General features: G+C 44.6%; 1 protein-coding gene across 5 annotated transcripts in view; it reads right to left on the reverse strand.

Moving 5' to 3' along the window:
* Positions 1-13,892, reverse strand: part of KIAA0319 (KIAA0319 ortholog) — a 99,601-nt gene that overhangs the window by 18,704 nt on the left and 67,005 nt on the right. For all 5 annotated transcript variants that reach the window (XM_037518932.2, XM_054698349.1, XM_037518933.2 and 2 more), the window contains 6 exons: positions 9,379-9,502; positions 8,512-8,644; positions 6,074-6,222; positions 3,104-3,255; positions 1,484-1,622; positions 386-545 (listed from right to left, as the gene is read on the reverse strand). In XM_037518932.2, coding sequence (XP_037374829.1) covers positions 386-545; positions 1,484-1,622; positions 3,104-3,255; positions 6,074-6,222; positions 8,512-8,644; positions 9,379-9,502 — 857 coding nt within the window. The remainder of the gene's footprint in view (positions 1-385; positions 546-1,483; positions 1,623-3,103; positions 3,256-6,073; positions 6,223-8,511; positions 8,645-9,378; positions 9,503-13,892) is intronic.

The raw sequence follows: 13,892 nt of genomic DNA on the forward strand, positions 1-13,892 counted from the left end.
GTCCTTTGAGATTAAATAGTATATGAGTAGGGGCCTCCCCTGGTGGCATAGAAGTTGAGCACTGGGCTGCGAAGCTGCCTGCAGCCTCTGCAGCGCCGGTTCGATCCCTGGCCACCGGCGAGGGTCCCACATGGCGCGCAGACTTCTCCTGCCACCCGCTGCTCCCCTCAGCAGTGTATTTTATCAGTCTGCCTGTTCTGTTACCTGCTCTGGCTCTGGTGAATCCTCTTACCCTCCCGCGCTTCTGACCATACCCAGTGCTGGTATAAATAAATAAATAATCTTTAAAAAAAAAAAAGTATATGAGTAGGATAAAAGTGTGTGCAAAAATACAGAAGGAAGAGAACAAATGAGCAGCTGCATGCTGGACTGGTATGCTGCTCACCTGAGATCTGAATGGGCCTGAATCTTCTGCACCTTGATGTCCGAGTCTAGCACGTTCAGCAGCTCAGCCAGCTGTCTCATGAGGGTGTCCTTCTGCTGCTCTGTCAACTGCCCAACGCCAACCTGCAGGATCAGCTCCACCAGGCCACTCTTCCTAGGGTCTGGAAAAAGAAGTTAAGGTATTTTCTACCTGAAGACCACAGGCATGATGATGTAAGGAGCATGGCTTTTCTAAGCATTTAGATGGTTTAAAATGACCTGTGTCAGGCCTCTCTGGTGGTGCAAGGGGTTTAGATGCAACCTATGAAGCTGTACGCAGTCTCTGCAGCACGAGTTCGATCCCTGGCCAGGGAGATACCCACATGGCACAGCAGACCTCTCCTGACTTGCCTGCTGCTCCCCTCAGCAGTGTATTTCAGTCAGTCTGCCTGTTCTGCTCCCCACTCTGTCTCTGGTGAATCCTCTCACCACCTACTCATCTGGCCTGTATCCCAGTTCTTGTACACATAAATAAATAAATCTTTAAAATATAAATGAATAAAATAAAATGACCTGTGTCGTTTCGACATTTGGGTTTTAGAACTCAGGTAAATTTTTCCAAATACTACAAAGGCCATCCTCTGAGAGTACCTTATTCCCGTTTAACTTATTAATTTATTTCCAGAAGATAACCACGTGTGCTTAAGTCAAAATTTCAGCACTTCACACACTACCAAGGGCCCGAAAGGAGAATTTACTGTCCAAGCCCTGTGGGTACTGCACAGCTGGCTCACACTGTGGTCATGACGGCCATCTCCATGGAGTTACCCTTCCTTAGTGCTCCCCATACTGAAGCCCTTGGGTCCCCTGCATGTTAGGTCTTTGTCTTCTGGCAGGAAGAAGGAGGATAAAGTGCTACCTCCAGTTCTTCTTAATGAGTTATAAGGCTGCACTGTTGGAGGAAAAAACAGAGTACAGAGAAAGCTTCAAAGCACCTCTGGCCAAGATGTAATGCCAGCCACAGCAGGACCTCCCATTAGGGTGACACCTCCCAACTGCAAAGAGCCCCAAAGACTGACCACCCGCATCATTAGCCCAGAATGGGTGCCTGTGAGCACACCTGGCTGCACTTCCACGGTAGCAGTGTCTGTGTCTGAGGCGCCCTGACTGTCGGCCACTCGTAAGCGGAAGGTGTAGACTCCCTCCACCAGGTTGGAGAGCTGCAGGGCGGCACTGTGGTCAGAGCCTCCGAGGACATCCTGCAAGAGCACGCGGGAGAACACAATTCACCAATCAATACTCAGCTCCCAGTTTCTGGACTTCGGGGATGCCAAACCTCAGCGCGCTGTCTTTCAACACATGCACGATTTTAAGGGGCAGGTTGAGAAGGTCTGAGGGTGGTGAGTAAGCTGAAGATGTGGAGAATCAGCATCTCTTGCATGTAGACCACCAGGAGGCCTGCTTTCCTCAGATAGTTCTTCCTGAGCTATGCTTACCAAGGGCTTTCCAGAAATTACCAAGTCATTAATTTTATCCACATTTAAGACTCCCAAGAACAAAGCACCATCTCTGAAGAATTTTCTGAGTCTTATTTCAAACATACTTTTACAATAGTCTCCTCTTGGGGGCCTTCCTGGTGGCACAAGAGGTTGGGGCGTAACCTATGAAGCTAGCCGCAGTCACCACAGCACAAGTTTGATCCCCAGATGGGGAGCAACCCACATGGCACAGCAGACCTCTCCTGTCTCGCCCGCTGCTCCCCTCAGCAGTGTATTTCAGTCAATCTGCCTGTGCTGTTTCCCCACTCTGTCTCTGGTGAATCCTCTCACCCTCTGCATCTCTGGCCTGTGCCTCAGCTCTTGTATGTATAAGTAAATAAATCTTAAAAAAAAAAAAAAAAGAGGCAGAGCGATCTAGAGGGGGAAAACCCTGCCCCCCAGGTTCTATCCAATTTGGTTAAGGATGAATTTGTTGACCTTGGCCAAGTCATTGTCCACCTTTGCATCTCACTTTCTGTACTAGCAAAGCAAGAATAATCTTTGCTCTATTGACCCATCTGTTACAATGTGAGGAACACAAATAATCTATTTGGACCAAAACCGGAACAATGTGGATGCCAGGAGCAAAATGATTCCCAAGGGAAGTCTTAAGTGTACAGTCCTTCCAGGCTTATGGTAATCTACCCCATCCAAGGTCTGATCGGGGGAAACAGTCCGAAAGCAGCTTTTGGCTAAATCTAAGAGCAGCCTATTATCTCCAGTCCTCAAAGGAAGCCCAGAGCATAATGACCTCAGGAGAGAATATGGAAAGGGAGATGAAATCATAACAGGGACTTTGCTGTGGACTTAACTGTGTCCCTGCCAAATTCACAGGTACTTCCACAGTGAATGTATTTCAGACAGAGCCTATTAGGAGGTAATTGATATTAAATGAGGTCAGGACAGAAGGCCCCACTCCCATAAGATCAGTGTCCTTGTAAGTAGAGACACAAAAGGGATCGCTCTTTCTCTGTATCAAACGAGAATGCAGAGAGAAGATGGCCACAGAGCTGTCTTCAAGCCTGGAAGAAATCTCTCACCAGAAACCAAAGTGGCTTTGATCTTGGACTTCAGGCTCTAGAAGAGGGAAAAAATGTCTGTCCTTCAAGTCCCCTAGTCTATGATATTTTGTTATGGCAGCGCTGGCAACCTAGTGCAGACATAATGAAAGTGATCAGGGGCAACTCTCTTCAAGTACTTACTCCAGCTGCTGGACTTTGGCCATCCCGGATCCACAGATAGGACACAATTCCTTGGTCATCAGTAGACCTTGAACCATCCAAAGTAATGGAGTTATTGGGAAGTACAAGAACATGTCTGCCACCAGCTTGGGCTCTGGGAGGGCTATTATTTTCTAAGTCAAATACAAAAAGATGAAAGCAAAGAGACTGATTTAAAACATGGGTGATAGAAGTGTGTCCTAACATATCGATCTTGCAGGCATATAGATTTAAAATATCCAGAAGACATGACTGTCTGCCCCAAGCCCCCATCAGATAATACAGATTATGGTAGTGATTTGGCTTCTTAGACATAGGGGATGTTTTTACTATCATTACAGTTGTCCTTTTTGAAAAAAGAGAGAGAGAGAAAGATCTTACTTTCAGGGTCAAGAAAGTGAAAATATTTTGGTTTAAAATATGCTATGGGGCCTCCCTGATGGCTCAAGTGGCTAAAATGCAGCATTATGCAGCTATCTGCAGCCACTGCAGCACGAGTTCAATCCCCAGCCAGGGAGCGGCCCACATGGCGCAGCAGACCTCTCCTGTCTCGCCCGCTGCTCCCCTCAGCAGTGTATTTCAGTCAGTCTGCCTGTTCTGCTCCCCACTCTGGGTCTGGTGAATCCTCTCACCCCCACACCTCTGGCCTGTACCCCAGTTCTGATATGCATAAATAAATAAATCTTTTAAAAAATATGCGCTGGGTAATTTTGTACTGTTCCACACTATCATCAGAAATGTATTTTTTTTATTTCTAACAGTACTAAATCTTACCTGTCTACTAAGTAAAATTAAACAGCTAGAATGAAAAAGAATGAGACCATCACTCTGACTGGGTGTTAATTCTACTTCATGCGTAAGAGTCATTTCTGACATAACAACTTCAGGAGAGGGGTCTGGGAAGATCTAGCCAGGGCCCCAATTTGGGGATGAGGTTGCTATGAGGCATATCCTGCTTATTCAGCTGGGGCTTTGAGACCCAATCTGACCCTTTGCCAATTCCCCATGACAACAAAGCCAGCAACAGAAAACAAGTGAGGACAGTCACATGTTGATCCAAGGAGAAAAGAACACTCCCCCTGGTAACCAGAAAAGACAGAGTGACTGGCGCAGGCACACATGGTGCCAGTACTAGCTTGTCCATTTTATTCTCCACATTCCCTTTTGGGGAGAAATTGGGAGCTTGGGAGGAGAGTGGTGGAAATCACACCAAAGATTTAATTTTATGGATACAGGGAAAGGTTGGAAAGAATCAAAATAGACTGCCAGGAAATTCAGTGAGCTTAAGTCCCTCTGTAAATATTTGTATTTTTACCAATACAACTTGTGAGCTTACCCCATATGAGCTCCAGCTGTGACACTGTCTTAGGCATCTCACCAGACACTCCACCACCACATATTCAACATATCCAAACCTACGAACCCTACCACTGCTCTTTTGTGAACCTGAGTTCAGATAATCACACCCTTATCCCTCTGCATGCTGAAGTCAAAGTTGTTATTTTCCTTAAGAAAATTCTTTTTTTTTTTTAAGATTCATTTTTTTACACAAGAACGGGGGTACAGGCCAGAGGCACAGAAGAGTGAGAGGATTCACCAGAGAAAGAGCGGGGAACAGAACAGGCAGACTGACGAAGTACACTGCTGAGGGGAGCAGTGGGTGAGACAGGAGAGGTCTGCTGTGCCATGTGGGTAGCTCCCTGGCTGGCTGGGAATCTAACTAGTGCTGCAGTGACTGCGGACAGCTTCACAGTGCTGTGCTCAACCCACTGAGCCTCCGCGGGAGGCCCTGAAGTCAAAGTTTTTGGTATCATCTTAGACACTCTCCAGAGCCATTAAGTTACTAAGTTATGAGAATTTAGGCTCTAAAATATCTCTCCAATCTATTTCTCCCCATTTTCCTGTATTGGTACTGAATGGAACTCATCTATAATTGCCTTCTATTCGCCCTGTTTTTGACCTTTCTCCCATCAAACTGACATCTTTTAAAAACCCAAGTTTTATAGATAAAAGGATATGATGCTAGGATGGGGCTTAAAATGCTCCAACCAGAGGACGCAGGGAGAAAGGAACTCTATTACACCATTTGTGGGAATGTGGACTGGTGCAACCATTATGGAAAGCAATAAGGATTTACCTTAAAAAACTAAAATGGGGGTCTCCCTGGTGGCACAAGAGGTTAAGCACCACACTATGAAGCAATCTGAAGCCTCTGCAGCACGAGTTCGAATCCCAGACACCAGGGAGCAACCCACATGGTGCAACAGACCTTTCCTATCTCTCCCGCAGCTCCCCGTAGCAGTGTATTTCAGTCAATCTGCCTGTTCTGTTCCCCTCTGTCTCTGGTGAGTCCTCTTACCCCCTGCAATTCTGACCTGTACCCCAGCTCTTGTATGCATAAATAAATAAATCTTAAAAAAAAAAAGGGAAGAGAAAGCTTAAAAAAAAACTAAAACGGGGCTCCCTGGTGGTAGAAGGGGTTCAGTCTCAGTACTATGAAGCTATTCGTAGCCATAGCAGCACGAGTTCAATGCCCAGCCAGGGCGATACCCACATGGCACAGCAGACCTCTCCTGAATCGCCCACTGCTCCCCTTAGCAGTGTATTTTAGTCAGTCTGCCTGTTCTGCTTCCCACTCTGTCTCTGGTGAATCCTCTCACCCCCACACCTCTGGCCTGTACCCCAGTTCTTGTATGCATAAATAAATAAATCTTAAAAAAATATTTTTAGAAAATAAATAAATAATATGAATTTCCACCTTGCAAAAAAAAAAAAATGCTGTTTGCTTGCAGAGGGAGATTGGAAAAACAGCAAGAAAAACAGCTCTTTCTTGGCCAAGCAGTGTTGGGCATCTGCCGTGAACACACAGCACCAACATTTTTGAATAGTCCTGGCTTGGAGTAGGGTCCTGAGAGGCTGAAAAGCAAACCCAGCCGGGCCCCCACAACTCACCCTTCTTCACAGTCACGGTGAGGGTGGCAGTGTTGCTCAGTCCCTGCTGATCTTTCACTGTTAAACAGAAGCGGTGGGTACCCACCTGAAGACCGGTCACCTTGGCGACAGCTTGGTGCACATTTTCCATCTCCACAGCACCGGGGCCTCTAGAAAATGGGAAAGAGATGAGCAGAGGCAGAGGGTAGGATTCTAATTGTGGCAAACAGTTGACTGGTGTCCTTCTACCTGATTCTTTTTAGTTACAATCCATAGCTTCTAGAGAAATCTAAGAGAACATGTTGATTTAATCATACAAGTAATATATACTTATTTTTTATATATTTATTAAAATATATTCAATATTCAAAATATTTTATTAATATATATTTTTTCCTCACTGTATATATATATTATATACAGTGAGGAAATATATATGTTATATAATATACATAAATATGTAATATATATAGTATATATTATATATATAGTGAGTAAAAATTTCATCTTCACCTCCTACAGGCACAAGAGACCTCCCCCCCAAAAAACACCCCCACAGTTTGCCTGCTACACACCACTGTTCAGGTGGAGGAAAGCCGAGGCACATCAGCATTCACCAAGGAAACAAAGGCCAACAGTGAGGGCATAGTGGTGAGAGGAACCAGCACAGTTTTCTGAGCCCTGGCCATCATACCAGCCTCTCTGCTGGGCTTTGATTGAATTTGGGGAGGTATGTATTCCCAGACCCACTTCCTATCTTGACCACACCAACAGCGTCGTCCATCATCCAGTCCTTATGAGAAAAGAGGAGGCTGTTTCTTGTAGAAAAATGTCCTAAATCAGGCCTCCCTGGTGGCGCAAGGGGTTAAGACGCAACCTATGAAGCTATCCACAGCCACTGCAGCACGAGTTCAATCCCCGGCCAGGGAGCTACCCACATGGCGCAGCAGACCTCTTCTGTCTCGCCCACTGCTCCCCTCAGCAGTGTATTTTAGTCAGTCTGCCTGTTCTGTTCCCCACTCTGTCTCTGGTGAATCCTCTCACCCCCCCCATACCTCTGGCCTGTACCCCAGTATTTGTATGCATAAATAAATAAATCTAAAAAAAAGAAAGAAAGAAAAATGTCCTGAATCCAACTGTCCCATGGCAAAAGAGACAAATGCAAGCACATGTGCACACGCATCCACATAACTGGCTCCACACACACAGACAGGTTCTTCCCAAGCCTGAGCCCATTATATATCTATTATATATTAAAAAAAAAATATCCTTTCCCAGGGCTCAGATCCCTGCCTAATGGGCAGCCTACCAACTGGTAAAGAACTTCTAGAGGGTCAGGGACTTCTGGGGCAGAACAGGGGCCTCGTCTGCCCCAGGAGGTGTTGCTAAAAACCTGAACCATAAGATGACTTTCCTCGTTTATATTCTTTAGTTCAGTGTAAGAATCATAAGCTAAAGTTTACTGCAGATAGAAGCTGTTGGATTCTTGGGAGCCTTAGAAACTACTCCGATTTCTTCTTTGAATAAAGTAAGTGAATTCCTCACCTACTGCATGGAGAACATATGAAGGAGGGAATGAACAAGACCTGATTTCCTAAATGGAATTATAGGACAACCATTAAGATTGTGTGCTTAGTTTTTTTTTTTTTTAAGATTTTTTCTATCTATTTATGCATACAAGAACTGGGGTGTAGGCCAGAGGTGCAGAGGGTAAGAGGATTCACCAGAGGCAGAGTGGGGAGCAGGACAAGAGGATCCACTGAAATATCCTGCTGAGGGACACAGCGGGGAGAGAGGAGAGGTCTGCTGCGCCATGTGGGTCAGCTCCGTGGCCAGGATCCAACTCATGCCGCAGTGGCTGGCAATAGCCTGATAATGCTGAGACTTAACTCCTGCGCCATCAGGGAGGACCCAAGATTGTGTGCTTTCTAGTGGAAAGACCAGCTCTTTCTTTTACTAGATGGCAAACATAAGCAGTGTGACCTCACTAGTCTCCACCAGTCAGTTTCTTCAACTTTCAAGGAGGATTATTATTATTTACCTCTAAGTAAGTTTATAGGATTTTATGAGATGAAGTCTGGAAAGCAGAGAAAATGTTAAGAGATTGCAGGTGTCCCCTTAAACGCTGCAGTGCTCTGGCTATAGTCACCGCAGATGATTTGAGTGAGTGGCCAGGAGGCCTCACCCAGGTTTCCCTGCAGCTCCTCTGTCCTGAAGCTGATCTCACACCAGACAGCCTGCCCACCTGCCTGGGCCTCACCTCCCTCCACTGTCAAGGAATGTCTATCTTGCCCATCCGCACTTGGTAGATTCTTCGATCAATGGTGCCCTGCCACTTCCAGAAACAATCTCACATCTTTCAGTCCCTCTCGAGTGGATTGCTGAATGTAGCCTGCAGAGAAGGGGTAACAGGAGCATTCAGCCACCGCATGAACCAGCAGCTCAGGGAAGAGGCCCACCTGACGTGCTCCCAGTGGTAGAAAACGACGCCATGGTCATCGCTGCTTCGGGTCCCGTCCAGGTTGGTGCTTTCCACGGGGAAGAAGAGCTCCTGGTCTGGGCCAACCACTGCCACCGGGGGCCTGTTGTTTTCTGGAATGACAGAGATGGCAGGCGAAACTGTTCTCTTTGCATTAAGTCTGCAATCCCCTGATTTCTTGATTTAAGCAAATGACCTGTATTCAGATCAGGTAAGTACTAGGGCTTGCAGAGACCTTGGGGAAACCCGAGGCACAACACTGTGGTCTCCTAGCTGACCTGGGAGTTAACTGTTCTGAGCGTGCCAGTGGAGTGATAGATAGCAGGAAATACTGTTCCCTGATACATGCATTTTTAAAGAGAATTTTTTTAAAGACTTGTTTATGCATCCAAGAACTGGGGTGCAGGCCAGAGTTGTGGGGGGTGAGAAGAGTCACCAGAGACAGAGTAGGGAACAGAACAGGCAGATCAACTGAAATACACTGCTGAGGGGAGCAGCGGGCGAGACAGGAGAGGTCTGCTGTGCCATGTGGGTATCTCCCTGGCCGGGGATTGAACTCGTGCTGCAGCGGCTGCGGACAGCTTCACGGTGCTGTGCTTAACCCCTTGTGCCACCAGGGAGGCCCCTGATATATATATATATATATATATATATATATATGGTGTTTTTAAAAGACCTCGAAAGTTGTGGAGTCAAGAGAGAAGATAGGAGGAGGGGAACGGGGAGAAAGGTGGAGGCAGAGAGGGAAGGAGCCAGAGAAGGAGGAAAGGAGAAAGGGACAGAGGGAAGGAGAAATGGAGGATGTCGCTTGTGCTTTCACCTCTGGGGCTTTTTCCATGTCACCTACCAGGCCGCACCATCACAGTGACCAGAGCTGTGGACTGCTGCTGCGAAGAATCTGCCACCATCAGCTGAAATGTATACTTGCCTTCCTGCATGGCAGACACATGGAGATAAGGTGTCTCCACTCCCTGAGTAGTAGCAAATACAAACATGGAAAAGAAAAGAAATAATATTAAAAAGCAGAGTGAAATAGGGGCCTCCCTGGTGGCGCAGGGGTTAAAGACAGCACTATCAAGCTACTGGCAGTCACAGCAGCATGAGTTCGATCCCAGGCCAGGGAGCTACCCACATGGCACAGCAGACCTCTCCTGTCTCACCTGCTGCTCCCCTCAGCAGTGTATTTCAGTCAGGCTGCCTGTTCTGCTCCCCACCCTGTCTTTGGTGAATCCTCTCACCCTCCTGCACCTCTGGCCTGTACCCCAGCTCTTGTATGCATAAATAAATAAATCTTTAAAAAAAAAAAAAAAGCAGAGTGAAGAACTAATGATTTTACTTCATCTGCAGCGCTTCAAAAAGAAATGTGTGTGTCACCAGGAAAATGCCATTAAAGCCCACTGGGTATCATCCTAGGCACGCCCTTCAACCCAGCAATTCAACTTCTCAGTACCCATGCTGGAGAAAGGCCAGCGTGCTCAAGGAGACCACACAAGGTGGACAACTGAAATACTGCCTCTGACAGCTCAGAATTGAAACAATCTAAATGGTTCATCAACAAGAAAAGAACCAAACCCACCACCATTCACTATGAAATGCTAATTTAAAAGAATGAAGTAGGTTCATAAATAATAAAATGTATTTATTAATCAAAGATATATTTTTTTAAAGATTTATTTATTTATACATACAAGAGCTGGGGTACAGGCCAGAGGTATGGGGGGGTGAGAGGATTCACCAGAGACAGAATGGGGAACAGAAGAGGCAGATTTACTGAAATACACTGCGGAGGGGAGCAGTAGGAGAGACGGGAGAGGTCTGCTGCACCATGTGGGTAGCTCGCTGGCCCGGGATTGAGCTCTTCCTGCAGAGGCTGGGGACAGCTTCACAGTGCTATGCTTAAAATTAACCCCTTGCGCCACCAGCAAGGCCCCTCAAAGATATATTACTAAGCAATATGTGGGAAAATGCATTTAGTGTGAAAGATTGCGCTGCATGAACACAAACATATGTAGTCACATAGAAGACATTCAGGAAATACATTATGGATAAAAGTAATTTTCTTCAGTGAGGGACTGAGTTGAGGTCAAATTGTATTTTCCCTTTCTCAGAATTTATTTGAACTTTGTTTTTAACCACAAGAAGCAATTCATATATTACTTTTATAACTAAAAATCATTTTTTAAATTCTAAGGCAACATAAAATTTTCAATAAGATTTTTTTTTATTTATTTTTAACTGAGGTAATTTTAGGGTACCCTTATCAATTATTACCACCAGAGTGCACCCACCACCAGCTCACCCATATTCTACCACCATAGACCTCTGTGCTTCCTTCCCTCTTTGTCCTTTCTCCCCTCGTCCCCCTTGCTGTTTCAGTTCTGAAATCAGTTATCAAGGGCTAGTTTTTAGATCATCTTTATCTGACTATTAATTTAGTTACTTTATCTTCCACATATTAGTGACATCATCCACACCTGTATTTATCTTTCTCCTTCTGGCTTATTTTGCTTAGCAGTATCCTTTCAAGCTCCCTCCATGTTGCCCCAAATGGCGTGAGTTCATCTTTTTCATTGCTGAGTAGTACTCCATTGTGCCACATCTTCTTGACCCACTGTCTGTAATGGGGCACTTAGGTGGTTTCTATAGTTTGGCCATAGTAAACAGAACTACAATAAACATGGGAGTGCCAGTTTGCTTCTGAACGATTGTTTTTTAATTTTTTGGATAAATGACTGGGCGTGGAATTACTGGGTCAAATGGGGAAATTCATTTTTAATGTTTTGAGATACCTCCATGATGCCTTTCATAAGGGGGACCCGTTTGCATTCCTACCTCCACACCATCACCAGTGCTTGTTTCTAGTCTTTTTGATATGAATAGGTCTCATTGTGCTCTTGGTGTATATTTCTCTAAAAATAAGTGATTGTATAGGTTTTTTCATGTGTCTGCTGGCCATTTTAATGTCAATAAGACATGTTTTCACTTGAGTATAGAAACAGCTATACTTCTTGCTCCGAGCTGTTGCCTTGTCTAAAATTATTGTTTCTGTGTTATTGTTGATAAGCTTCTAATTGCCCATGTTTGAAGTTCATGGTTCAGGAAAAGAATTTTTAATTTTAAATCTATAATTATCTACTTTTATAGAGTCCAAGTTTATCTAAAGATAAAGGTACCTGTGTGTATTTGTTGATGGTTTTAATGGAAAATTGAAACAAAACCAATAGAAAATCAAATGAGTTCTCACAAGTTATGCACTTCTAAAATTTGAACTGTTTAAAAATTGCTTTTCCCCTCTTCGACAAAACATAGTTAATCACTTTTCTCTGAAAAGTCCTACAGAGAAAGTACAATTTCCTAGTACTTCCTTCAAAATTAATATGTTTACATGACTGCTTATGCACACAATAAAAGCCAATGTTGTAGCAAATGGATCTGAACAGAAAAATGCATTTCTCTGAGTGCCCCCCAAATAACCATATGTTTATCTAATTGATTTCAAGTGCTTTTCCCCAGAAAGACCCAGTCTCAGCAGGCTGCCTTGCACATTTTCTTTTTGATGAATACAAAAGCGTCTGGTTTACAGAGCTCATCTTTATGATTGTCCCAATTAATAAAAAAGGATGCCCCCCTCTTTGACATATTAATCAATCCATCTTAGGGCACTAATATTGGTACTTTGGGGATATTAGATTGTCTATGGAGAGAAGAAGGGAGAGATGTCTGCAGCAGATGGGCAAGCGTGGAGAGCTTCGAGGTAGCTCTGTGACCCAGGATTCAGTGACTTCCTTGGATACATGTTGAGTTCTAGGGAGCGGGAGGTGTAAATTCTGGAGAACTAGCTTTGAGCACATAATTCTTTATAATTAAAGGGAAGAAAATTTGAAAACTGGGGCCTCCCTGGTGGCACCAAGTGTTGTTTCAGCACTATGAAGCTATCGGCAGCCACTGCAGCAAGAGTTCGATCCCCCGCCAGGGAGCTGACACACATAGCACAGCAGACCTCTCCTGTCTCGCCTGCTGCTCCCCTCAGCGGTGTATTTCATTCAGTACGTCTTTTCTGCTCTGCACTCTGTCTCTGGTGAATCCTATCCTCTCAGCATCCCTATGTCTGGCCCGGTACCGCTGGCTTAAACCCCAGCTCTTATATGCATAAATAAAATAAAAATCTTTTTTTTTTAAAAAAAGATTATTTATACAAGCACTGGGTACAGTCAGAAGCGCGAAAGGGTGAGAGAATTCACCAGAGCCAGAGCGGGGAACAGAACAGGCAGAAGGACCGAAGCACACTGCTGAGGGGAGCAGTGGACGGCAGGAGAGGTCTGTGCGCCATGTAGGACCCTCCTCCAGTGGCCGGGGAGCAGCTGGGGATCGAACCAGCGCTGCAGAGGCTGCGGGCAGTTTCGCAGCCCAACGCTCAACCGCTGCGCCACTGGAGAGGCCCAATAAAATAAAAATCTTAAAGAAAAAATTTTGGAAACAGCTTTTAACCAAGGTAAATATTCTTTGGCACCCAGCCCCTTTTGAACCAGATTTTTTCCCCATTAAATTCTCAAATAATAACTTCAAAAATATAAGCTAATTATTAAGAAAAGTAAATGGTTTTAGCCATCACCAAAAGAAGGATAAGCAAACAGCACACACATACACACATACAGAGCAAAAGATTCGAGGTTATATCTTTAGATGAATCTACTTAAAAGATTTGAACAAATCAAAAGGTAGGTACAAAAAGCTTTTAAAAAGTGATCATGGGATCCAGAAATGGTAACACAGAGTTTCTAAAAATAGGAGAAACAAAAAAGGGAGAATTTTCTGGTAAGGAGGTTTAGGTTAGATTATTTCTAAGGTTTCTCCTAGTACTAAAATAATGTTTCTCTAGCAATTATTGGGCCGGGCTTTTCCCAAATTAACCTCTGAATGCTCCCCAAATAAGCATATATGTTTATCTAATTGATTTCAATGGCTTTTCCCCAAAAACAACCAGTTGTCAACACAGGGTGATTTAATTGTTATTCTGTGCACCAGACTGGGTGAGGGGAAGTGATATAAACTTGGGAGATTTGTGAGTTTAGGTGTTCTGCTAATAGTTGCAATCCAACAATATTATAAAACATATTTTCTGAATTTAACTGTTCCCCTCCGTCCCCACTGACACTTGGTAGATTGATGGATGGATGGGATGGATGGATGGATGGGCAGATGGATGAATAAATGGATGGATAGATGGATGGATGGATTAAATAGGCAGATGGATAGATTGATGGATGGATAAATTAATAGACAGATGGATGGCTGGATGGGTGGCTAGACAGACAGAAAGATATATGACAAATGAATCTGAAGGCAGGATGAAGAACTTGC

Source organism: Talpa occidentalis, unplaced genomic scaffold (assembly GCF_014898055.3).
Source record: "Talpa occidentalis isolate TD23 unplaced genomic scaffold, MPIMG_talOcc4v2.1 talOcc4.2, whole genome shotgun sequence".
Classification (NCBI taxonomy): domain Eukaryota; kingdom Metazoa; phylum Chordata; class Mammalia; order Eulipotyphla; family Talpidae; genus Talpa; species Talpa occidentalis.